This window comes from Natrix helvetica (assembly GCF_964273705.1).
Source record: "Natrix helvetica genome assembly, chromosome: 1".
In the NCBI taxonomy this organism is placed as follows: Eukaryota; Metazoa; Chordata; class Lepidosauria; order Squamata; family Natricidae; genus Natrix; species Natrix helvetica.
This window is the reverse complement of record NC_138548.1, coordinates 202,551,102-202,575,064: the sequence shown is the minus strand read 5'-3', so window position 1 is coordinate 202,575,064 and position 23,963 is coordinate 202,551,102. Positions and strand designations below refer to the sequence as shown.

At 41.9% G+C, this 23,963-nt stretch overlaps 1 protein-coding gene across 3 annotated transcripts in view; it reads left to right on the top strand.

The window, feature by feature from the left end:
- The first annotated feature begins 9,545 nt into the window (after window positions 1-9,545).
- Window positions 9,546-23,963, top strand: part of PORCN (porcupine O-acyltransferase) — a 29,674-nt gene continuing 15,256 nt past the window's right edge. The window contains exons 1-6 of one of the 3 annotated variants that reach the window (XM_081934766.1): window positions 9,546-9,676; window positions 11,751-11,895; window positions 14,008-14,200; window positions 16,330-16,373; window positions 16,737-16,918; window positions 19,102-19,232. In XM_081934766.1, the coding sequence (XP_081790892.1) occupies window positions 11,760-11,895; window positions 14,008-14,200; window positions 16,330-16,373; window positions 16,737-16,918; window positions 19,102-19,232 (686 nt within the window). In that variant the 5' untranslated portion in view covers window positions 9,546-9,676; window positions 11,751-11,759. Of the gene's footprint in view, window positions 9,677-9,734; window positions 9,973-11,750; window positions 11,896-14,007; window positions 14,201-16,329; window positions 16,374-16,736; window positions 16,919-19,101; window positions 19,233-23,963 lie in introns of those variants that run through there. The other 2 variants (XM_081934765.1, XM_081934764.1) reach the window with 2 other exon arrangements.

Here is a 23,963-nt window from a genome sequence, read left to right as displayed (position 1 = left end):
CGGCCCCTCCCGTGTCTTGTATGTCTGTTAAGGAGTCTTCTGGTTTTTCTAGGAGTAGTTTGTTTTTCTCCATAAAGGCCTGCGCCTCTATGGGTGTATTAATTCTAACTCTTGTCTCCTCCCAGAATATTAACATACCTTCAGGCATCAACCATCTAAACCACACCCCCTTCTGGTATAATTTATTTGCCAATTGTGAATAATGTTTTCTTTTTCCCCTCACTTTCTTGGGGATCTGTTTCAGGATGGTTATCTCCTTATCTTTGTATGTCAAGGCTTGCCCCCTTTGTGTATTCAGAATTTCATCTCTTGTGCTTTTCCTAAGAAATTTAATGTGCACCTCCCTGGGAACATTGTGTGTTCTAGCATAAGCTGAGTTCACTCTATAAGGCAGGTCTATTTCCCACCCCATCTGTTGTTTTTCCTTCTGAATATACTCAGCCAAAATGTTTGTCATGATGTCCCTTATATTTTCATCATCTGTCTCCATCACATTTTGGAACCTAAGATAAAAAGACATTCTCTCAAACTCTATTTTCATTTGTTGGGTGTCAAGTTCTTTGTTTCCCTTCTGCACACCCTCTATCCCCCCCCCTCATCTCAGCCGCCCCATCCTCCAAAAGATCCAGTCTCTGTGAGTTCTTATTAATTTTATCCTGGTTCTCTTTAATTTCTTCTTTCATCTCCTTCAGTTGTCTCTTTATTTCCTCTTGTCCCTGTAGAATTTGCTGAAACATTTGATGAAACTCCAAGTCCATAGATTTAGGTTGCTTTAAAGCTGTTAACGTTGATTGTGTACTAGGACTGGAGGTTGCAGATGTCGGGGCAGAGGCAGCAAAGCCTGACTTTCCAGGAGGTGGTCTTTTAGATGCCATTGTTTATAAAGTAAAGAGTCCAGTCAATATAGAGAAGGATCAGTCAGAAGGGTAGAACAGCCAGGAGAGTCCAGTCGACAGAGGGTCCAGGCAGAGGAGAGTTTTTTCTAATCACCCTGGCAGAAGAGCAAAAGTTTTTCACTCCAGGGAGTTCAAAAGCAATCAATCAACAAGAGATTTGTCTGAGTAGCACGGAGACAAAGACCGGAAGCCTGAAGTTTTGAAGGTGGAGTCAGATTTCACATTTCATGAAGACAACAGAAGTGTGCCATCTTGCCCTGCCAGCTTCGGGTTTCGAGGCAACAAATAAAGTTTTCAAAGTTCAAAATTCCCAAAGCTTCCAGATCATCATTGTGTTATAAGTTTGAGTCCAAAAGTCCACTTAGTAGGGGCGTGACATCATTGGTTGGCTCTCCCCCTCCTCCTTCCCTTGGGGCTAAGAGCACAATTGTTTCCAGCCACCTGTCCGAGGGGGGGGGAAATCCCCCTCCCTCCAGCCGCGCCTCTCCAAATGAAGCCGAAAAGTAAAGTTTACACAGCTGACAAGTTTTGGAGTTTGTAATGGGAATGGGGGAAGTTTACGCCTCACCGCACCGCCGCTGCATCCTTCAGCTTTCTTATCTCCGATCGGCCTCACAGCGAAGACGCCAGAGCGTCTCCCCTTCGTGCTCCTCGGTGCCTGGAGCAAAGCGGGGGGCCCCTGCCGGCCGCCGCCGATCCAGGGGTCCCCCCGCCGCGCCGCTCCTCCAGCAGAACGCCTCTACGGGGCGTTCTGTGCCCCCCAAGGAGTGGGGAGCCCACCGGGGATGCGCGGGGTGAGCAGTCCCTGCCCGTCGCTGTCAGCCGCCGGAACTGGAAGTCAGACTATAACTTGTTCACTGATGAATCAAGCTTCATTACTATGGGAGAACATTATGCAGGCTATGCAGTAGTCTCTCTTGCCCAAGTCTTTGAGAGTGGACCTCTCCCAAAAGGCACTAGTGCCCAAGTAGCAGAATTATGGGCTTTAATCCGTGCATTAGAGAGGACAAAGAATGAAAGGGTGAACATCTGAACTGACTCTGTATGCCTTCCTTACTTTGCATATCAATAGTGCTGATTATAGGGAAAGAGTTCTTTTAACAGCCTCAGGAAAGAAATTAAGCAAATGTGTGAATCGCACTGTTAAGGAAAAGATAAGGTGTGTTTTGAAACACACTTTAAATTGATAGATGCCTACCCTTAGCTCTCTAGTCTGTGATATGTACTCCATGTAAAGAACTTAAATTATCTCCTTTTGAAATGATGTTTGGACGGCCAACGGGTCTAAGCCATAATTTGAAAAGTAATATAAGGGACCTAGGACAGCTGGGGTCCTCATGGGTGAATCAAATGGTGGGAGAATTGAATAAGTACCGTGTTTCCCCGAAAATACAACCTGTCCCGAAACTAAACCCATACCACATTTTTCGCGTGGGCAAAAATATAAGCCCACCCCCGAAAATAAACCCCCCCTCCGGCCAGGCAGAGCACCGCTCACTGACCTAGCGTTATTCCGAAAGCGCCAAGTCCAGGAGCCGGGGGGGGGGGAAGCGCTCATGTTGCTTGCCGCCTTCGGGATACCGCTAGGTTGGGGAGTGGCGTTCTGCCTGGCCGAAGGGGAGAGTTGCCGGGCGGCTGCTCCCTTGTGAACTGGCTCCCGAAGAGCCGGGCACAGCCTCAGGGGCGAAGCAGCCATCAGGTAATCATGCCCACGAGCAGCCTCCCGGCAAATCCCCTCTCCAGTCGGGAAGAGCGCCATTCACTGACCTAGGGGGTAATCCCTAAGGTGCCAAGCCATGTGGCGCTCTGCCCGCCCCCCAGCTCCTGCAGCTTGGCACATTCGGGATACCCCCTAGGTCAGTGCATGGAGCTCTGCCTGGCTGAAGAAGTGGGTTGCGCGAGCGCCTGTTCCGCCCGCAGCCTCACCAAGCCCTTGCGCAGCTCTCCCAGGCCACCGCCGCTGGCTGCTGCTGCCCGCTGCCCCCCGCCGCCGCCCCGCTCCGCTCCGCACAACTTCAAAACTCGGGGCCGAGTCTTTCAGCATCGGCCGCTCTAGGAGTGCTCTCTATGGTGGGCCGGCTGCTGGAAGACTCTCTGCCCGGCTGGAGAGGGGATTTGCCGGGTGGCTGCTCGTGAGCATGGTTACCTCATGGCTGCTTCGCCGCTGAGGCTGTGCCCGGCTCTTCGGGAGCCAGTTCATAAGGGAGCAGCCGCCCGGCAGCCCCAAAACAATAAGCCCTCCCTGATAATAAACCCAAGGGCATATTTCGTGGGGCAAAAGAAAATAAGCCCCTGGCGTATTTTCGGGGAAACACGGTAAATACAAGTAATCCAACAGTATTGTGTCTCCCTTACCCCCACCATTTTTAACAACTTCGTCATAATATTCAGATGGGGGACAGAGTGTGGTAAAACACTGGAAAGGGAAGAATTTGAAACCTAGATGGAAGGGCCCATATACTGTGGTCATGTGTTCTCCACTTGCAGTAAAAGAGTTGGAATCCAAGTTTTGGATTCACTAGACTCGAGTTGAGCCAGCTGCTGATGAGTATTGGGAGGCAGACCAGGAAGAAGCCCGTCCTCTAGTGATATGCTTAAAGAAACGCCCCCTAAAAACTGCCCTACTGGCAATGGGCAGAATTACGGGGCAGAAGAGGCCCTACTGAAGTCACCCCCTTGGAAGCTGACTTCTCGACGTATGGCTGAAGATTTGGAGGAGGAAGACGTTTCATTTATTAGATATAAGATGTATTAGAAAGTGTGAGCACCTGTCAGAAAATGGCAAGCCAAGTATTCATAGTCATAACTGTACTATCTCTCGCTTTAGTGAATGTACTTATTTGTTGTATTGCATATTCATCCCTCAGGAATTGTCCCCTCCAGAGGAAGACAGGTGCTGAGGCTAAGATCATTAATTTTAATCAAGAGGAAAACGAATCATCTGATGACACTTATGTTTGAGGAACCGTGGGAATGGGTTCTTTGCAGTGTAATAGGAGTTTTTGGATTGTGGGTGATATGTTTAGCAAATAAGATTTGGTTTTGTGGATTGCCCAAAGCTCATATTGCCCTTCCTCAAACTATATATAACCCCTGCCTTCTCCCTGACGTGGTGATTCAGTGGGCTAAAAGAATTGTGTTAGGAGAAGTTTTGCATGAGAGATGATTATGAGCTTTTTGTGGCTCTGGCTGTTATTGGCAAAGGACTTGCTAAGTGATAACGTCTTGAATAGTAGTTCCCAATGTTGCGAAAATACCCGAGCAACCCCCCTTGCTCTTGAAGAAAGATCCATGGATGCTAAAAATCCTGAAGAACAGGGTGGAATCAAGTTACAGGATGTGGTACAGGTCTGCTTCAGCCAACGATAAATCATTTATGCTTGGGGACAGAACCATAAGCCAATCCCAACACCTAAGACATACCCTGTAAGAAAAAGGGCAAAGCATAGGGAAAACAGACCCCTGCAACAATTGAGAAAAGGGGACTATAAAGAGTGCTGGAGTTAGGTCAAAGCTTAATCAATCAGTCTGATTCTGCCCTGGGTCAAAAATACTGGTTGTGTCTGTCTGCTGGATCTTTACCTTATCATGCTGTTTCAGTTGAGCAAGATCTTTGAAAACAACAACAAAGCTACGATAGTCCTTGTGCATCAAACGATATCAGGAACCCGGCATTCCGGGTTGGGGAATGGGGTCACTATCAGAGGAACAATGCCCATCTGAAATGTACCTTGCCCCCAGGAAAACCCTTGTAGATGTGAAATTAACTTGCAGCATGTCTCCCTCTGCTCACAAGCTCTTCCAACAGAAAGTCACTTTCTCGCTCCCACTTCCACTCGTCTTTTTACCGATGGGAGGGGAATCTGACTACTGGAAGGTGCCCAAGGCCTTTCCAGCCACCCCGACTTCCCATTTGGCTTTCAATACAATCCACCATGGGATTTTGTGTTCATTTTCCCCCTGGAAACACCAGTTCCCACTATCTCTTTGAATGACCAGTTCTCAAGGATAGGCAAATGGACCCTAACCAAGAAGTTCCATTACAGCCCCTAACTGGTATGTACTTGACAGGAACCTTACAGGTCTGGACTAATGAAAAGAACCTCCGAGCCCATGCCTTTTCTATGAACATAGGAGTGTGTGTAGGGGAAAATGGAGTCTTCTTCTTATGTGGGAAAAGCTTGCTGTTTCCATATGAATAGATCAGGGAAAGTCTGGGGGGTGGTCCAAGAACTACGGGTTTGAGCTTCCTCTATTGGTCAAAAAGTACAAGGAACAGATGTGTGGTTCTCTTGGCTACCGGGAACAGGTTGGATCAAGCAAATGCTATTTCTTTTAATATGTGGAATCGCAAGTTTAGCCTTCCTCCCTTGCATAATATCCTTGCTTAAACAGCTCGTTATGAGGTCTGTAAAAGAAATACGGTCTGAAAAGGAATTAATGTTAATGGAACGTCTAATTCCACATACCCTCAAGGAAGATGAAGTCTCAGATACTAGTTCCTATATTCAAATTGCCATCTTAGAAGTAGAGAAAGTGATTTTGGAAGATAAGCCCTAAGATGTGTATTGCTTGTATCCTTGCTTTTTTGTTATTCTGTATTCTGCATGCTTGTATTGTTAATCTAACAGGCTAGACTCAATTGTGGGTATTAATAGAGTCTAGAAGGGGGGAAATAAAGTAGAATAAAATATGGATTAAAATATAAGAATGAAGACGTGGCATAAAAGGGACAGTTAGAAGCTTGCTTAAAGGGACAGGGAAATGTCATCAGCCTTCAACCACAACATGTTCTAGCAAATGTCCCTATGTCAAAAGTCCAAAACCACAAGGTTCAATTAAAGTTCGTTAATGGCACATAGTCCATACCTGTAACAAAAGGAGAAGTAAGACCCCCATCTCCTTATAAGGCTTTTTCCTCAAGGTAACCAATAAGAAATGAGTTAAGTGTTTCCGTGTTACACTGTCTTTGAGAATGTATAAGAATGCGTCCATCAATAATAAAGATTGTTCAGAAATTCACAATGTTAGCTATGGGCTAACGTTTCTGAACCTGGCTGCCAAATAAACTTTTCCTGTATCCTGAGAAGTCTAATGCCTGTCATTTTCTGCAACAAATAGGCCAATCAGGAATAACAAAAGATAAACACTGCCAGAAAGGAATCTGTCTGATGTAAATCTAAGTTAGGGTATATGACTTGAGTTTTACAATGTAGTTAGATTATGATGTGATTTGTTTTTGAAAATTTCTGGATGCTGTGAATTGTGACAAATATGTGAAATTTACTCATTTTACTGCAAAAGTGCTTCAACCACAGAGGCAGTGGGAATGTCATGTTCCATGAAATTTAAATCGTCTGCCTTCTAAAATAATGTTTGGATTTCCACACTTGGACAGAATGATGGAATTTCCACAATATGAGACTAAAGGTATGCCTGTAAAGAACTGTATACTTGGCCTCTCCTCTTCTTTACCTCAGAAACAAAGGACTGCTAGCTCAAACCATAACTCTCAAATTTGCTGTTGGTGATTGCTATTGGTAAAACCTGACGTGAGGAAAAATCTTAGCCAATAATAATAATAATAATAATAATAATAATAATAATAATAATAATAATAATAATAATAATAATAATAATAATAATAATAAATATTTATTTCTTAGCTGCACCCTCTCCCGAAGGACTCGGGGCGGCGTACAATAAAACATATGAAATAAATATATAGACAAGACATACATATTACAAAAACATATACCAAGACATGTACAAGGAGGAGGTCGGCTAATGAATAAAAACAATAAAATACAATGTTTAGAAACCCCTAAATAATTGAATACAATTAAAATACCCAAATAAAAACCCGTCAGGAGCGATATAGTTAGATCAAAGTTGAGCCAGGCCAGCTACTTGGAATAGGTGGGTCTTGAGCTTTATACGAAAGGAGCGGAGGTCAGAGGTATTCCTAATATCCGGAGGGAGGTCATTCCACAGGGCTGGGCCCGCCACAGAGAAGGCTCTACTCCTAGGCGCCGCCCCTCGACACTGTCTGGTGGACGGCACCTGGAGGAGGCCCTCTCTGTGCGAGCGGATTGGTCGCAGGGATGCAGCGGATTGGTCGCAGGGATTGGTCGCAGGGATGCCAAGCCTGGGACAGACCCTTGGTAGTTAGCCCTGCTAACTACTGAAGCCCTGTTAACCACTGAAGCAGCAGCCCAAACTGGAGACAAAGGGCAAATCACTACACCCGTGGAAAGTGGTTCCTGGAGAAAAGACCTGAGAATGAACATTTCCAAAAACTGATGTAGTCATGGTGGTATCCAAGATTTTGTTTGTGATTTTTTTTTCTCTCATTGCAGAAGTAGCAACTTTCTGGCCTCTTCTATCCCAGCTGAAGATCCTAAAAGCAGCTATACAACTTTGCACTCTACAGATTGTGTTTATTTTGTGATTGTAACTGTATCACTGAATATTACTGTTATTATTGTTGTACTTGTAAACTGATACACACCTGTGGGGAGTAGTGGCGCTCCAGGTACAGTACTTTGGGGGGTGGGGGGTAGATTGCAGACTAAGTGGGTTAGAGAGGCTGGGAACAAACTCACTTTAAAGGTGACAAATTCAATCTTACAGAAAGTAATTGTTTCCTCACGCACTGGGGAAAACAGAAAATAGATTATCAGAGTGCCTTTAATGAGATGTTTTTGCTGTAGCTTCTGCAATCAATATGTTACAGGCACACCTTACTGGTTATATTAATTGAAATACAGAGCTGCCCTGATTTCTCAGAGACCTCATATAGCTCAATTCTGTTATAAACTTAATCACAAGTAATAGTGCAAGGTGTTGTACTTCCTCACTCTCCCCTCACTCCCATCACACCAAAGAACACAGCCATCTCTTACACAATTGTAATTCTTAGAGCCTAAGGGTTCAGGACTCAGAGAAGCAATCTTAATTGCTTAGATCTTTTTCAAGCACTTCTTCACATATAGTATTTTAAAGCAGAAATTACTTCTCGTCATACTGGTTTTGTCATTCATTTAGCAGTATTTTTCAAACTTGGCAATTTGAAGCTGTGGCGATACAGTATTGCAGCTTCCACATCTCTAGAAAGAGCAAGAATGACAGGCAGGAGTAGACTATGGTACAGCAGATTTAATCAGAAGCCTTTTTTTTTTTATAGTTTACTTTGCATGTATATTTTAAGAGTAGAGATTTAGGAGAAAAAAAATTCAATAACATGATAGTGTGGGGGAAATCAAGTTTATTTATAGCAGTGTTTCATGGCAACTATAAAAAATTGGTTTGTTACTTTGTTCTGAGCTGTTTGTTCAACTTCCCAGTTACCTTAGCGCTCTTTGAGAACCTAGTTTTAGTAGTAAACAATTCAACATTCCTTAGCTTTGTCTGTTGTCAACTAAGCCTGACAAAGTGCCATCAAATTTGCATGAACATTAAAACACTGAAGAACCCATGTTGAGAAATAAGTGAATGTGAAATCTGCTGTAGGTTTGTTCAAAAGAACTGTATGATAAAATGATTAGGCTTCAATTATGAAAGGCTTTGCATAAATATGGAGATTAATTGCTGAATGCAGTAATGAATGATGAAAGCAAAAGATGTATGAGAATGTTTTGTGAATGGTTCAAGCAGATAGCAGGCAAGCAATGTCTGCTCCTTTGGTTGTTAACATATTTGTGATATATGTATAAGAAATATTTGTGTGATATCAGTGGTTTCTGGTTGGCAGTACATATTTTTGTATGCACAGAACCTGAATGCTTTATTACAAGTGATATCTTCACTATATGAAGCCTCAATGAGCCTAAATCTGGAAATTAACATACCAAAGATTAAGATAGTTGTATCAGTTAGGGAAAATTGGGCAAATAATTGTGTTGTAAATAAACAATGAAAAGTAGAGCAAATAGATAAATGCATGTATATTGAACAGAGATGGAAAAAGAGCTAGATAAATTCCAAGACATGCAAATGTTGAACCGTAAGTAGTGAATAATACATGATCTGTTGTGAAGAATGAAAATGAAAGAACCAAAGGTGTCTGTGTATCAGTATGCCATAAAATTGTTAAGTGAAAGTGAGGGCTGGGTATGTCAAGAGAAATAGGAAAACAAATGCATGCCACAAAAAAAAAACACAAAAAAAACAGATGAGTGTGCACACCAAGTAAAACAGGAAGAGGCAGGATTAGGAATGAAGCGGAAGAAACGTTCAAAAAGTGGCTGACCGGGATGCTCTTGTTAAGCACTTTAGGAATCACAACACTCCGCCAATCTAAAGTATTACAAACCCTCTGCCAACAACGCAGACCTACTCGTGTGCAACCCCCGATTGAAAAGAACTGACTCCATTTTCCCCACCCAATCTCTGCTAAGCACACTACTTGACCCATATTTCGAGTGGTTAAAGGCTACCATTGAAGCTTTCCCCAGAGGATGCTACATGGCGGTTTTCTGCAACGCTCACCCTCCTTTCAGAGAATAAGGTTTTCAGAACAAAAGCCTGTAAATAGCTCTTTTTGCTAGCCGCTCCCGCGGTTTCCTTTCCGCTGATGTTTGCGCATCGCGACCTTGTATAAATGAAGCTTCGCCTAGCAGGCAAACGCGGCTGCATTCCTCAAGGGGAGATTCGGACTAATTTCTTTCTCCTCTCGCCCCGCCCTTTCTCATTGGCTGCCTTTTTGCGTCTTACCCCCGTCTTTTCCATGCGATTGGCCGTTCAGCAGGTTTAACTAGTCCTCTCCAGCCTTCTCATTGGTATTTCCAAGCGACCCACCTCCAGCTTTAAACAGGATCGTTGCACCCCTTCCCCACCGCCTACCTCTCCTTCCTTTTTCAGTTTTCCAGCTGTTGGGGGCGGGAGGGGGGGAGAGGGAGGGGAAGGCCGGTACCCACGCAACTCCAGAGAGCTGGGGAAAAGAGGGTGGTGCGAATAAAGACGCATCGGTGAGTTAGCCATAACGCCCGTGCCTGCCGCTTTAAGGCATGCCGCTGGAACAGCTGGCCTAAAAGGAGCTAGAGGGACGGTGCTGGGATGGATGAGAGGCATTAAGGCAAGTTGGGTGGGAGAGAGAAGCAAGAGCCGTGCCCAATAAGGGGGTGCCGAGTTCTCGCCTCTCCCGCAATGCAGCGTAGCGGGAAGGGAAAAGGCTTCTTAGATCTATGTCTCCGAATGAAGGGATTTTCCTCTTTCTTTCTCTGAAATGACGCGATGACCGCCGTTTCCGTGGGATTCCCATCATTAGCTCTTTCCCTTTTAAGGAAAGCGGGCGAGTATCCCGAGGCTGGGGGGGGGGGATGTGCCGTGAGAAAGAAAAATCAGGTTGGGGTGGGGGGTTATGCTAAGAAAGGAAGCGAGAAGCCAAGGGGTTACTTGGAGTTGCAGGACGGGGCTCGTTTGATTTTCCTTTCGGATTCTTTTGTCTAAAAAGCCACGTTCCCCTCCTCCATTCTGTGCTCCAGCATTTCCTTCCTGTCTCTGTACCTGCCTGCTAACGCCACTGACCAGTAAATCCTCAGGGTTCCTACTTCATGTTGAACCATAAAATGTTTTGATTGGTCTTGCCTTCCTGTATCTTGTGACCCTGGATTACATTGGTTTACCAAATCGTGATGAAATCACGGTTTAATGCAAATGTGCCATTCCAGCCATGTCTTCCTCCCTATTGCAATGGTTCATCAATTCATCTGCTGTGTATTACTCCCCACCACCCATTTTTCTACTCTCCTCCCCTGTTGCTAGGCTTACTGTTAATTCCATCTTGGAAAAAAGACGTAGAATCAGAATTTATGCTATTATTGTGCGACTGGTAACTGGCCTTCAGCTAATGATGCTGCCTAACCCCTCTCTCGAGCTCTTTTGGAAAATGTTTTTATTCCTAAACTGAGTCTACAAATAGTCAATAAGAATTAGCTCCAAGTAACAAAGTAGAGAAAGAGTTTGCATCACTGTAGAAGCTTTAGTTTCCTCGTCTGTACTGCAAAAATAGTCACATTCTGTGGGGTTTAGCAGAATTTACTTCCATACAGTAATGTTTGTGGACTTATTTAGTTGATTTATACCTTTGTCTCTTCCTCCACAGAACTTGGGTCAGCAAGGATGGATTGTATCACTACACTATCATAAACTTACAAATCACATTTTAGTTCCTTATATTCTGTGATTTCAGCTTGCATAGTTAATGGTCCAGCATGTGTTGTGTACAAAATGAGACCAATTGAACAAGCCATAGTTAGGTTAATCATGAGAAACCCAATCTTGTTGCTGTAGTTATATGTTTTCCAGACTCATCTCTGCTTAGCTATATTTAGTGGTGTCGGGCTAGGATAATACTTGGACTGGATTCCCATGTTGCTATTTCAAATCTACAGTTCTAAAACAAAAGGGCAATAATAGTTCAAGAAGGGAACATTGGGTTATGTTGTGCCATTGAAATGGCAGATGTGTCTGAGATGATGTATATGGTTACATGGGTTTTATGTCAAGAGGTACTTGACCTGTTGACTGGCTGGCTTTAGCATGCCTAACTATAACTGGGCTCATACCATGCACTGAACCACAAATGGCCTAACCATACTGTGGGTAGTAGGTTATATCATTCTCACTTGTGTGGTTGGTTGACATGGTTCAGTGTGTTGTATGAGCCCCAGAAAGTGGGCTTTAAGGAAATTATGGTTAAATAACTACAATAATCCCAGTTTAAGAACAGGACGGTGTACCTTATTCCAGACTTTTTATTCTTTGGGATTATATACCTTTCAGAATAATCTTGACTTGCCTCCAGAACTAACTTTATGGGTTTGCCCCGCATCTCTCTCTTTCTCTTTCCAGGTTGGGGCCATGGCCACCTTTACACGGCAAGAGTTTTACCAGCAGCTGTTGAGCAGTTGTGTGCTGCCAACTGCTCAGCAGGGTTTTGAACAGGTCTGGACTCTGCTGCTCTTGTGTCTAGCTTGCCGTCTCCTATGGAGGTTATGTAAGTAGAGGCTGAGTTTATATACATGTGAGATAAAATTGAATTATCTAGTTTTCAACTCAATATTGTTTGCTTGCAAACATTTCATTACCCAACTAGGTAACGTCATCCGTGTGAGTGAGTGTGGGGATTGCAGCCGGTTTATATATAATAACATCTCCTGTAAACTTTACTGGTTTCTTGATTAGGGTATTTTTTTATTGTTTGTCTGGTTTTGATTCCTGTTTATTTGAGTGTTGGTTGCTAGAGCAGATATGTTCCAGCCTTTTTGTTTCCTCCTTAGGTTTTTTATTGTCCTTTTTGAATGTTATGTAAATATGATTTATCTTGATGTATTTATTGATGGCTGATTTACCCGAATGCCAAGCTTCCAAGAATTCCCTAACATTTTTGGATTTGACTTGTTCAAAAAGGCTGATAGTTTTTTAGCAGTTTTGGTCAAGTTTTCTGACTACTAGTTAGTATTTGGGGAGGCACCCTACTAGTTTCTGCCTGTCTATTTTTCATAGTAGTTGTTGAAGTCCTTGTATGTTGTAGATGACATGAAGGAAATAATCCAAACAAAAACTACCATTTGCCATTTGAGTTATTATGTAGCCTTTAGGTAAGAATGTTTAGACCGATAGATGATCAGAGTAAATAGTATATGGGATGTTTGGAATTGTTAGAGTGGTATACAGCGGAAGTCAGGGGGTGGGTTTGTGTGGGAGGTGGGGGAGGGTTAGGGTGGAGGGCGGGGCAATATATATGTATGAATAAATTAGAAGATGGGATTAACGAAACATTGTTATGCTAGGAGAAATTTATATTAAGAGTTATAGATGTTAAATTAGCTTAGAAAATGGGATCAATGTGTTATTATTAATCTAAGAGAAACTTATACTGTGTTTGTTGGGAGGAGAGGGGTTACGAGTAATCTATTTTAAGATGGGGGGAGGGGAGGGGGCAAAGTATTTGGTATAATATTTGAAAGTGAATTTTTGTGGGGGGGTTGGGGGGTATAGCATTTGTATGAGATTTACATTGTATGGCGGGGGGGTGAAAAGGGGGAAATCTGTTTGTACAAAACTCTTTTAATAAAAAAAAAAAAAAACTACCATTTGCAATGCTTCAGAAATGCCTCCAGAGAATTGAGAGTTGTCAAGTTCCAATTTATTCCTCTTGTTCCCTCAGCCTGCCTTGCCTTCTGCTGTAAAGTTAAGGTTGCTTTCCAACAATCCAGCAAGGCTGAAGAGGTTCTTGATAAGGTTAACATGAGAGTAAGACAGTGAGTAGGGAAGGAAAGGCTATGACCTAATTTGCTTGGCATAAAGGCCACGCTCTCTGGAAGGGCTATATGTCACAATAAATGGTGGTTTATTGAGTAAGTTATAATTGGCTGGGCTCACGTAACACATTCAGTGATAAATTGGGGTGGACAGCTTGGTGTACCCCCCATCTCCCTCCCCAAATCCCTGTCATACTGATTTCCCGCTACTATTCCTCCCCCCTTCCCAATAGGAGTGGGAATGACTGGAGACCTCAAGGCAACTAACATCCATTTCTACTTTTAATTCCCCTGGTAACTTGAAATTTCAGCAGCATAATCGGGGAACGTTTTTTAAGCTCTGAGTGATTAGTTAAGGGTGGAACTATAAGCTGCTTGCCTTTCAAAGACCACCACCTCCTCTTTCCACCCTTCCCAAAAAGAGCCTAAAAGAGATGAATGGATCTTTCCAGTGACAGCATTTTATTACTATCAGAAAACCTTTTGTAGTGTCCAGGTGGTTGGGGAAGCCTTCAACCCTGCAGAAGTTGCTCTTTCCTACAATAGCAGGGCTGTCCAAACTTGGGAACTTTAAGACTTGTGGACTTCAACTCCCAGAATTCCCCAGCCAGCCATGCTGGCTGGGGAATTCTGGGAGTTGAAGTCCACAAGTCTTAAAGTTCTCAAGTTTGGACATCAATAGGCTTTGGTTCACAAACATCAATGACTGATATCATATGCTAACACACACACACACACACACACACACACACACACGCACACAGTACAGCTAGGTGGGTTGGGTGAAGCCAGCCATGGTGAGCTTCTCTTTCTCTTATCCAGGCTTCCCGCTTCTTCTTTTCCAGCTCTGCCATCCTATGTTAAGCACCTGAGCACCGTCGCTAGTGGCTTCTATGCCCTCTACCACTTTTTTCAGCTGCAGATGGTGTGGGTTGTGCTCCTCAGCCTCTTGTGCTACCTGGTTTTATTCCTGTGTCGCCACTCAACCCAGCGTGGAGTTCTGCTCTCCATCACCATCCTCATCTATTTGCTTATGGGGTAAGTGAGGAATATGGGAGGCATAATGAAAAGGTTGATACAAGCAATTCACGGGGAAAGGGTTAGCTAATAGCATGTTGGACCAACAGAAAGAGGAGTCAGTAAGGGGAAGCGTTGGAGGCTGTTTACAAGAATGCAAGTGGTGCTCTATTTATCTTGTTTTGGCCAGATCCATTGTCCGAGATTTACCTACTTCATGAGTGGAGGCCACCCAAACGACCTACACTTGTCCAAATAAATAAATATGTTGAATAATCCTTAGGTTTTAATAACACTTTTTTTTGTATTTAAAAGGAGGTCACTTTTGCAAACATAACCCACCCAAACCACAAGATGCTGTCAAATCAGTCCCCAGGATAGTAATCACAAAGATGGGGCAGAGTTGACTACGTTACTGATATTTAGGTTTATAATTTTTTTGATGGCCAGATTGATGAGAATAGCAGGTTAAATTGTCTGTCCCCATGCCAGCTAGTGTCCTCCAGATGTATTAAATGTATCATTAGTTATGCTCCCTGGGAATTATGGGATAATAATTAAAAATATTTGGAGATTGCTAGATTGAGAAAAGCTAGGCTTATCTAAATAAAACTTTTAAACAAGTCAGCTAAGATACAATAAGCTAAAAAGCTTTCTTAGTATCCATACGTAAATTACCATTTTCGCTCCTTCCAAATTCAGAAGCTGCGAATTATTAGCATTTTTACAAAGATTTGTATTCCGTTTCTTTCCAAACCTGAAAGCCCAACATTTAAAATATCTTGAAACCGGTATTCATACTAATAAGCATTCTTGTTGGTTGAATGTCCTGATTTCTGACTCTTTGGGGTTTGGAGGGCACAATAAGTAGCCAGGTTTGGTTAAAAAGCAGCATGCAGTTGACGGAGAGGGGCTAAAGTGTTAAATATACGTGTACTTGTATCCTTCTTGATGCTTTTTAGTGTGTATTGTGGAAATTTAGTTGGAGAGAGGTTAAACCAATGGACCAAGAAAGCTGACCAATTGTTTTGGTAAGCCAATGCGAAATGCAGGAGGGAAGGCATCTATGTCGACAGTTGACAGTCGGAAACAAGTATGGACAAGAATGAATTAGAATAGAATATTTTTTATTGGCCAAACGTGATTGGACATCAGACAAGGAATTTGTCTCTGGTCTGGTGCATAAGCTCTCAATGTATATACAAAAAAAAGTGATGTCATAGATCATAAATCATAAGGTAAAACAACAAACCATCAATCATAAGGTACAAACAAGTCATAAATCATAAGATACCAATAGGAGAAGTGTAGGTTTTCAGAAATCCATCAAGCAGTGGAGTCCAAAATGTCTGTCTGCCTTACGCAGAGTTTATTTGGCTTTTCTTCAGTTTTAACAAGCAAAGCAAAAGCAGGGATAGCAACAGCATCTTATTGGTACATTCTCTCTTATTACTCTTGTCAATCTTTAAGTCCATCCAAGCCAGAGTAGAGGCTTCACATTATCTCCCTGGTACTACCTGGTTCTCATAAACAGTTGAGGTCATTGGTCACTGAGATCATGGCCATCTAATACGCATGTCTGTACGTAACCTTTCCTCTCTTCCCACGTCTGGTTCTGCTAATTAGGTGAGCTCATAGGTATCCGAGGTGCTACTGAGATCATGGCATTTTACTGCACATGTCTTTACATAGGCTTACCTCTATCCCTTCAGAGAAGTTAGTAGGAAAGATGAGAAAAATGAGAATATGAGAAGCATATCAATTATAGCAATACAGCTCTACTGCACGGATAAATATTTTAAGGCATCAGTGCTGTTGGAAGTTGGGTGTTCAGCAGAGTGATGGCATGGGGTGGGGGAAATCTGTCTTTGTGTATAGTTGTTTTGGCATGCAATGTCTTTAGTGGCATCCTGAAGAGAGAAATTGAAACTGTTTATGTTCAGGATGTGAAGGGTCTGTAGATATTTTCTAGCAAGTTATGGTAGCATAATTCTTGAATTATGAATGTGATCCTTTTAATTGGAAAGTTCAGCAAGAAAAGGATTTTGAAACTTATGTGGATCTTAGGGAAAGGAAAGATAGCAAACAAAGGACTGCTACCGAAAGATAATGATTTTTTTTGTTTCCTGATTTTACCTCCTCATCTATAGAGAGATGCATATGGTAGACACTGTGAGTTGGCATAAGATGAGAGGTAAGTAACACATACCCTTCTGCACGTATCTTCTGGTTTTGATGTGATAAGGTATGTCAGAAAATCTATGTATTGAAAGAAAGTGCTACCTTTCCAAAAGCATAAAGTACTATTCAGCATGTGTAGCATTCCTAGCTTTACAGCTAGAAAATTTTATCAAGGCTTATAAACTGAGTGGTTATTAGAAAGAATGATATTTTTCTTATATACGAGCTTCCATTTGTAAATCCCATTGGAACTGAACATCTTTGCTGAACTAAAGAAAAATAATTTGTGCTAGTAACTCTACTCCATGGCCACAAATTATTTAAGCAGCTTGTTAAGAATGTTAGCACTGACCCACTCTCTCATTTCTACTACTAGGGGCCCAGATGATTGTGGCAATGAAGGCTGTGTCATTGGGCTTTGATCTGGACCGGGGCGAGGTACCAACCATTCCATCCCCAGTTGAGTTCATGGGGTATATCTACTTTGTCGGAACTGTTATTTTTGGACCCTGGTTCCGCTTTCGCACCTATCTGCAGGCCGTAGAGAGCAGGAAAATAGTGAGTGTACTCTGTCTATTATTGACTGTGGTGGGCAAGACTGGTTGGTGGGAAAAGGATGAGTCACATTTCAACTTTGAAGATCACATGAGTCACATTTCAACTTTGAAGAATTTTTGAAGATTTATTAAAAGTGACACCTTCAGCTTGGTCATTTTTCTCCAGGCTTCCTGTAGTTGCAAATGATCAAGGCATGACTGAGTTCTTTAATTTTTCTATTTAAACTCATAGTTGGAAAAGTTTGGGCCATGGAGAATGAAGGACCTCTTATTTTTTATAGAAACCATGCTACAATTATGTTTATGAAATGATTATTTGAACTGATTATTTGTTTTCTTTCATTGGCCAGAATAGAAGCAGCCATATTTTTACTAAGTAGTTGGATAGCATTCTGCCTACATACCATATTTTTCAGAGTATAAGACGCTCCAAAGTATAAGACGCACCTAGCTTTTAGAGAGGAAAACAAGGGGGAAAAAACTGCCTCTGCCTCCCAGCAATTTGCTTCCTTGCAACAAACAGCAAACAATATAGACAATATACACTGTTTGTGGTGTATTTTGGTGCATGTGTGCCTGACCCATAGAATTGGGTCTTATGGCAGTATATTAATGCCAGAAAGTTTTCTTAAATGTCGTCACATTAACTTCTCCCAATTATTTAAATAGATCTAATCCAAACATGACTAAGTCAGTATCTAATTAGACAACAGGACACTGTTATATTTCAGACTATACTTGTACAGAAGCTGTTAAAATTGATGTGGCTTTCTGGAAGTATACGTTATTCTCTGCTATTTAAATGAAGATACAATAGCACTGGGCCTCTTCAGATCAAGCATTTATTTTAAAAAGCTCCTTCATTTTGTTAAGTTGTCTAGAACAATAATAAAGCAGTATTTTAAAAAAAGTGTAATCATTTGAACATTCTATAGGCATTTATAGTTATTGACTTTCCTCTTTGCAGCAAACAGCCTGATTAGCACAAGAAAAAAAAAATCTGCCTCTGCCTCTCAGCAATTTGCCTCCTTGCAGCAAACAGCAAGTTTCACTTTCAATTTCAGCATGGGCCTCCCGATCATCAGCTGTTTCAGGCTGCAGGGATTGCCATAGTCTATTGCCGCCTCTGCAAGCCCCATTTTCTCTGTTTGCTGCAAGGAGGTAAATTGCTGGGAGGCAGAGGGTGTGGGCCAGCGGGTGGGTGGGGCTACATTCAGTGTATAAGAAGCACCCAAATTTTCACCCTCTTTTAGGGGGAGTGCGTCTTATACTCTGAAAAATACGGTATTTCAGTCTTTCTTAGGTAGAAGAGAAACAGTAAAGTAGAATGTTGAACTCTATTCCATACCTTCAAAGATATGTTCATGAAGTATTTCTCCAAAATGCAACCCTTCCTCTAGTTCACCCTCTCCCAGCTTGAGGTGGCTTGTTCCATTAAGAGAGGATTGTACCATCTTTAGGGGGGAGCGGAGAGGGATGCACTCAATCTTTGAGGGATTTGCTAAGGGCCTCATTACAAAACTCAAGTGGGCGGGAACTAAGAAGTAGGAAGTAAAAAAGTTCACAATTAAATGGAAGTGAATTTATTTAAAATATAATTAAATCTTATTTACACATTTATTTACATGCTAATTCCACCATTAGCATATCACTAGACAATTATCGGCCACCCAGGCAGAGCAGATGGGAAACAGACAAGATGAGCCAACACTAAATTATTGTAAGGTTTTTTTTTAAACAGAATCTTGCAAGTCTGATGGTACAAATTTTCCACTATCTTTCTTTACCGCCTGATAAATTAGGGCAGATCCTTTCTAAGTCCCTTTCTCTGCCCATTTCTCCGCTGTGGGCTCCCTCCCTCTTTTATCTGGTCATTCCCTAGCCAACATTTCTACCCCTCATCTCCCAGTCATTCCCACAAACCATGACAGCAGCACTCAGTTTTCATTTCAATTATATTATTAGTTTATATAATTTTGCTTCCCATGACTTCAGAAATCTCCTCCTTCTACTGGAGCTTAATTTTGGAAGGGATCCTGTGCATCTATGAATGGGTTTGTATATAAAATGATGGGGACTGCTTTGTAGCTGATGGAGATGCGTGAGAGTGAAAAACTACCGTGACTGGAATCCACACAGAGGATGCTTATTACATAATGATTGGTTTTGGTTCTTTCCACATAGACTTTCTCCTGGTTTCAGAAGGTCTTTCTGAGCTTCTTCCTCTGCCTTGTGTGCCTCATCATGTCTACCTGCGTGGCTCCCTATCTCTTCTCATACTTCATACCCCTCTACAGCTACAGCCAACTCAGGAAGTAAGTCTCTTGCTTTGAATTGATGTTCTAAGACTCAGTTTCCCACAACTGGAAATGAGCTTGTTAAGGAAGCTTGCCAGCAGAGCTAAAGGAGCTTTCAAACACCAAATCTGAATTAAAAATCAAGTGAAACTTTAGGGAAAAAAAACCCTGAGAAATATAAAAATGAAATGTTTTGAAGTTTCTTACCTAAGTTAATGGCTCCATCAATCCTCTTCCAGCAATACCCCTGGACTTTCAGCTGTGGCAAGACACATTTTGGGTTTAATATTTTTAAAAGGACTTTTAGAATTCCCTTATTTTGGGGTTGGCTTTATGGTGCTATCAGCACTGGATGAAAGGAAATGGAGTAGAATCAACTGTGCAGCTATGCCCTTGAAATGTCAGCTCCTTTTTATGCAGATCACTAGCTCTACATGGATAGTTTGGAAGTAGCAGGCCATTTTAATTCCCTCAGACTTTCATTCTAAAAAGTTCTGTTTAAGGAGTGTTGAGGTTATATGCCAGTATGTTCTGAAAGGCCTCTGACTGTCGGAATGTTTTCAATAGGGTGTCATCATGCACTTGAAGATGATTGTGGTATCTAGATTGGGATAGTGCCTCAGGCACCTAATCTTGGGACTGATGAAAAAAAGAAAACAGCAGATTGTTAGCTGTTTAATTTAGCATTCCTCTTTACCATCAAGTAGAGATTCTTGCCGGATATTGTGTTGCAGAAGTGAAAAATGACTTGAGGGAAGCACCATTTACCATTGTGCTTCCTCAGGCAAAAAAAATTAATACATTAAGTTGATTAGGACAGAGAAAAATCTTTCTCTTCAGCTGAGGGTTCTTAATGGCTTATATAATGGCTTTCATCATCAGATTAAATATAGTTCTGTGGTAAAGAGCATTTGTCTATGAGAACACTTGGACTACAGCAAATCCACATGGGATTTCCTGCAATTAAATTGTAGGCGATTTTATCTATGCTGATCATGCATGTCTAAACCACATCTTGTTTATCTTATTGTGGAAAAAAAAGAGGATAAGAACCATACTGAAGCTTGTAGTTCTGATATTTGAATGTTGTGTAATCCTACACTTGCATGAAACAGAAAATCCAAGGAATATTGAGACATTCTAATGCAGGAGTAAGGAACTCCAACTCCCATCAATGCCAGTCAGCAACAGGGAGAGATCCTGGAAGTTGTAGCTCATCCACCTCTGGTTTGCTGACTTCACATCTTGGGTTTAACAGTTGAGAGGTCAAGAGAAGCTCAAACGATTGTGGCATCTTTCAACAGCATGGGGAAAAGTTGTGTATGTCATTCTTTTCCCACATGTAGTTAACTTTCTCAGGAGGTGCTTTTTCAGAAAAAATATAATTCAGAATGTACTTAGTGAACTTCTTTATTCTCAATTTTCTACCAACTTTAATTTTGTTTAACCCTTCTCTCTCCTCCCTTGCTTTCTCTCATTGGGATCTCATCCCTCATGACAGGAAGCGCAGAAGCAGGTAATATGACTTAGATGATAGCAGTTGGGTTCTTCCCTGGTCAGACATCTCATTCACAATTCTTGACATCTACATGACTGTTGTCTACATCTCACCACCAGACCATTTGTTCTGTCACTTTGTTGAGATTTCTTTCAAGCTTATGTCAGAGATGTTTGTGACCCAGCCAGTTGTGGTCTTGTAGCACATTGGCATCAAGTCATTAGGACTCATCATGTGACACAATATATCTTCAGAAGTCTCTAATCTTGCCTTTGGCCTGTAGGCACAGATTGCTGCATTAGTATCTCCTATGGTAGCTTGGGTCTATCAGCACGTATAGGTCTGCCTTATTTCCTTGAAGCCATTCAGGGGTTCTGTTCCTCCATTGCAGAGGTGTTATATATCTTACATACAGCCAATTTTGACAATTTGTTATGTTAGATAATGTGGTGGCAAAAATCTGAGCACAATCCGTAGACACAAACAATTACATTTTATTCCTATTATGCTATCACAGTTCCTTAGAACATTAGTAAAATTTGAAAGACATTTTTACTGAGAAGATGGCTGGAAAACAGATGTCCCTTTAGTAGAATAAAACTGCTGAGAAATTGTTAGACAATATTTTGGAACTCCGCTGGTTGTTGGAGAAGAAGAAGGGCTATGAAAAGTCAACACATCCCAGCTCCAAATACCCTACCCAAGTGAATATATGCTTCATCCACCTAATACTATGGTCATCCCTAAACTAAAGAAATAGGTGCATTCTTGGCGCAGCAGCTATTATGGGAAAGCCGAAAAGCAGTCAATCAGTCTATCCACGAGACTTTCTCACTAGAGAGCAGATTGCTCAGCTGGAAGCATACACTCCAGAATGGACTTTTTCTAGATCCAAATGGAACTCCATTGGTTTCTTGAGAAGGAAATGCCACCTCATGGGTTCTGAAGTAAGACATTAGAACCTAACTTGGCATAAGATATCAGTTGGAATATACTTCAGAAGTCAGTGCTTTAATGGCAACTGCATTGCCTGTAAAAAAGTATAACAAATTTAAAATCCAAGTGACTCTCCATGCCACAGGGCATCCTGCTTTCCCCAAATGTTAATTAAGAGTCATTACTTCAATAGATTCCATGGCTGGAATTAGCATGTAATGTTAGTCTATCTCTGCTCATATTCATAGACTACTTCCTAACTGGAAAAATCTGCAATCTGACTTGTTTACTTGCAAAAAAACAGCCAGAGAGAAGCACATTATATTTACAGTCAGCTCTCAACTTATGACCATTTGTTTAGCAACCATTCGAAGTTATGAGGAAAAAAGTGACAGCGATCGTGATTCGGATGCTTGGCCACCATCATACATTTATGACGGCCGCAGTATCCCTTGGTCATGTGATTGCCATTTGCCAGTTTGACACCTAGCTTCTGACAAGCAAAATCATTGGAAAGCCGGCAGATAAGGTCATCAGTTGTGACTCACTTAATGATCACGATGATGTGTTTAATGACTGTGGCAAAAAAAGGTCATAAAATTGGCTGCCATCACCCGATGCCTCAATTAACAACCGCACTGCTTATTGATAGATTTTCCTATCCTATAGTGGCCATAAATCAAGGATTACCTGTATGGTGAAAAAGGCTATATTGCATATTTTTAAAAAAAACAGATTCCTCAAGGATGTATTGTCACTACGTTATTAATATGTCACACTTTCTTGAACTTTCTTCTGATCTTCATCTGCCTATCGGAGAAGGTGGGCGACAATTGCTCTTGCCAAAATGTAACAATTAGATAGATCTGTTTTATTTTATTTTTCATATTAAAGTTTGTTTTTTCATTAGAACAGGTTATCGGGTTTTATTTCTTATCTGGAGATATGCTGCAAGGAGGGGCGACGATTCACACCTCGTTAATTGAAGGTGGGAGGGAAACGTCCCATCCTTAACATGTATCTCCAGGTGCAGTTAGCTGCAATTGCCATTATGCCCAATTCTGGCTGGGAAACTATTAGAGGTGCAATGAAAAGCCTGGAACAGGGCCTTTTTGATTTTCTTCCTGGCAAAAAATAATTCTTTTAAAATCACCATAGAACCCCCACCCCTGATCCATCAGGCCTAGTCTAGCCCAGAAGAGGAAATGCCTCTAATGCAGTGTTTTCTACAGAATTTAATCAATGTCTAGCTTGCCAGGAGGGAGAAAAAGCAATTGTTTTTTTTGTTTAAGGAAGCGTGGGGGAGAAAGGCAAGAGTAATTAGATTGAGAGCAAAAAAAACGGAGTCAAACAGGAGAGATCTTGTCACATAATTGCCAGAAAATCATCTTAAAATTCTAGTTTTACATGGGAGCAGGAGGTTTTTGTGAGACTTGTGGTAGATCAGGAGATGAGTCTTGGATCTAAACAATCCTAGAAAAATGTAATAGAAATTGAGACAAGGAAATTTCTAGCATATCTCAGTTTGTATAATATGACTTGCTAGGAAAGATTAGTTTATCCCAGAGGACTCAGTTCTAGATTGCTAAAGTATATGAACTATTCACCAGATACTCTTCTTTAAATGCCTTGAACCTCCTTTCCCCGAACTGAATTTCATCCTCTCCCTACAACAGTAATAAGGGCAGTGTGGTGAGTCAGGGGTTAAGATGCACTGGGTTTTGTTGGCTGGAAAGCTGGCAGCCCAAGTTCGAGGTCCAAGTGTCACTTGATGGGGTGAGCTTCAGTCCTCGCCCCACCCACCTCCTGCCAACCTAGCAGTTTGAAAGCATGCAAATGTGAGTAGAAAAATAGATACCACTTCGGTGGGAAAGTAACAGTGCGCTGTGATGTCATGCTGGCTATATGACAATGGAAATGTCTTCAGACAGTTCTGGTTCAATGGCCTTGAAACAGAGATGAGAACCACCCCTATATTTTGTGGAGTAAAATCTGCAGGGACTCTCGCCCCACCCACCTCCTGCCAACCTAGCAGTTTGAAAGCATGCAAATGCGAGTAGAAAAATAGATACCACTTCGGTGGGAAAGTAACAGTGCGTTGTAATGTCATGCTGGCTATATGACAATGGAAATGTCTTCAGACAGTTCTGGTTCAATGGCCTTGAAACAGAGATGAGAACCACCCCTATATTTTGTGGAGTAAAATCTGCAGGGACTCCTTTACCTACCTACAACAGCAGTAGTGCACCATGTAGCAATCTGGCATCATGAATGAAGTCTATAAAGGCAGAAATGAGTATATACGCACCATTAAA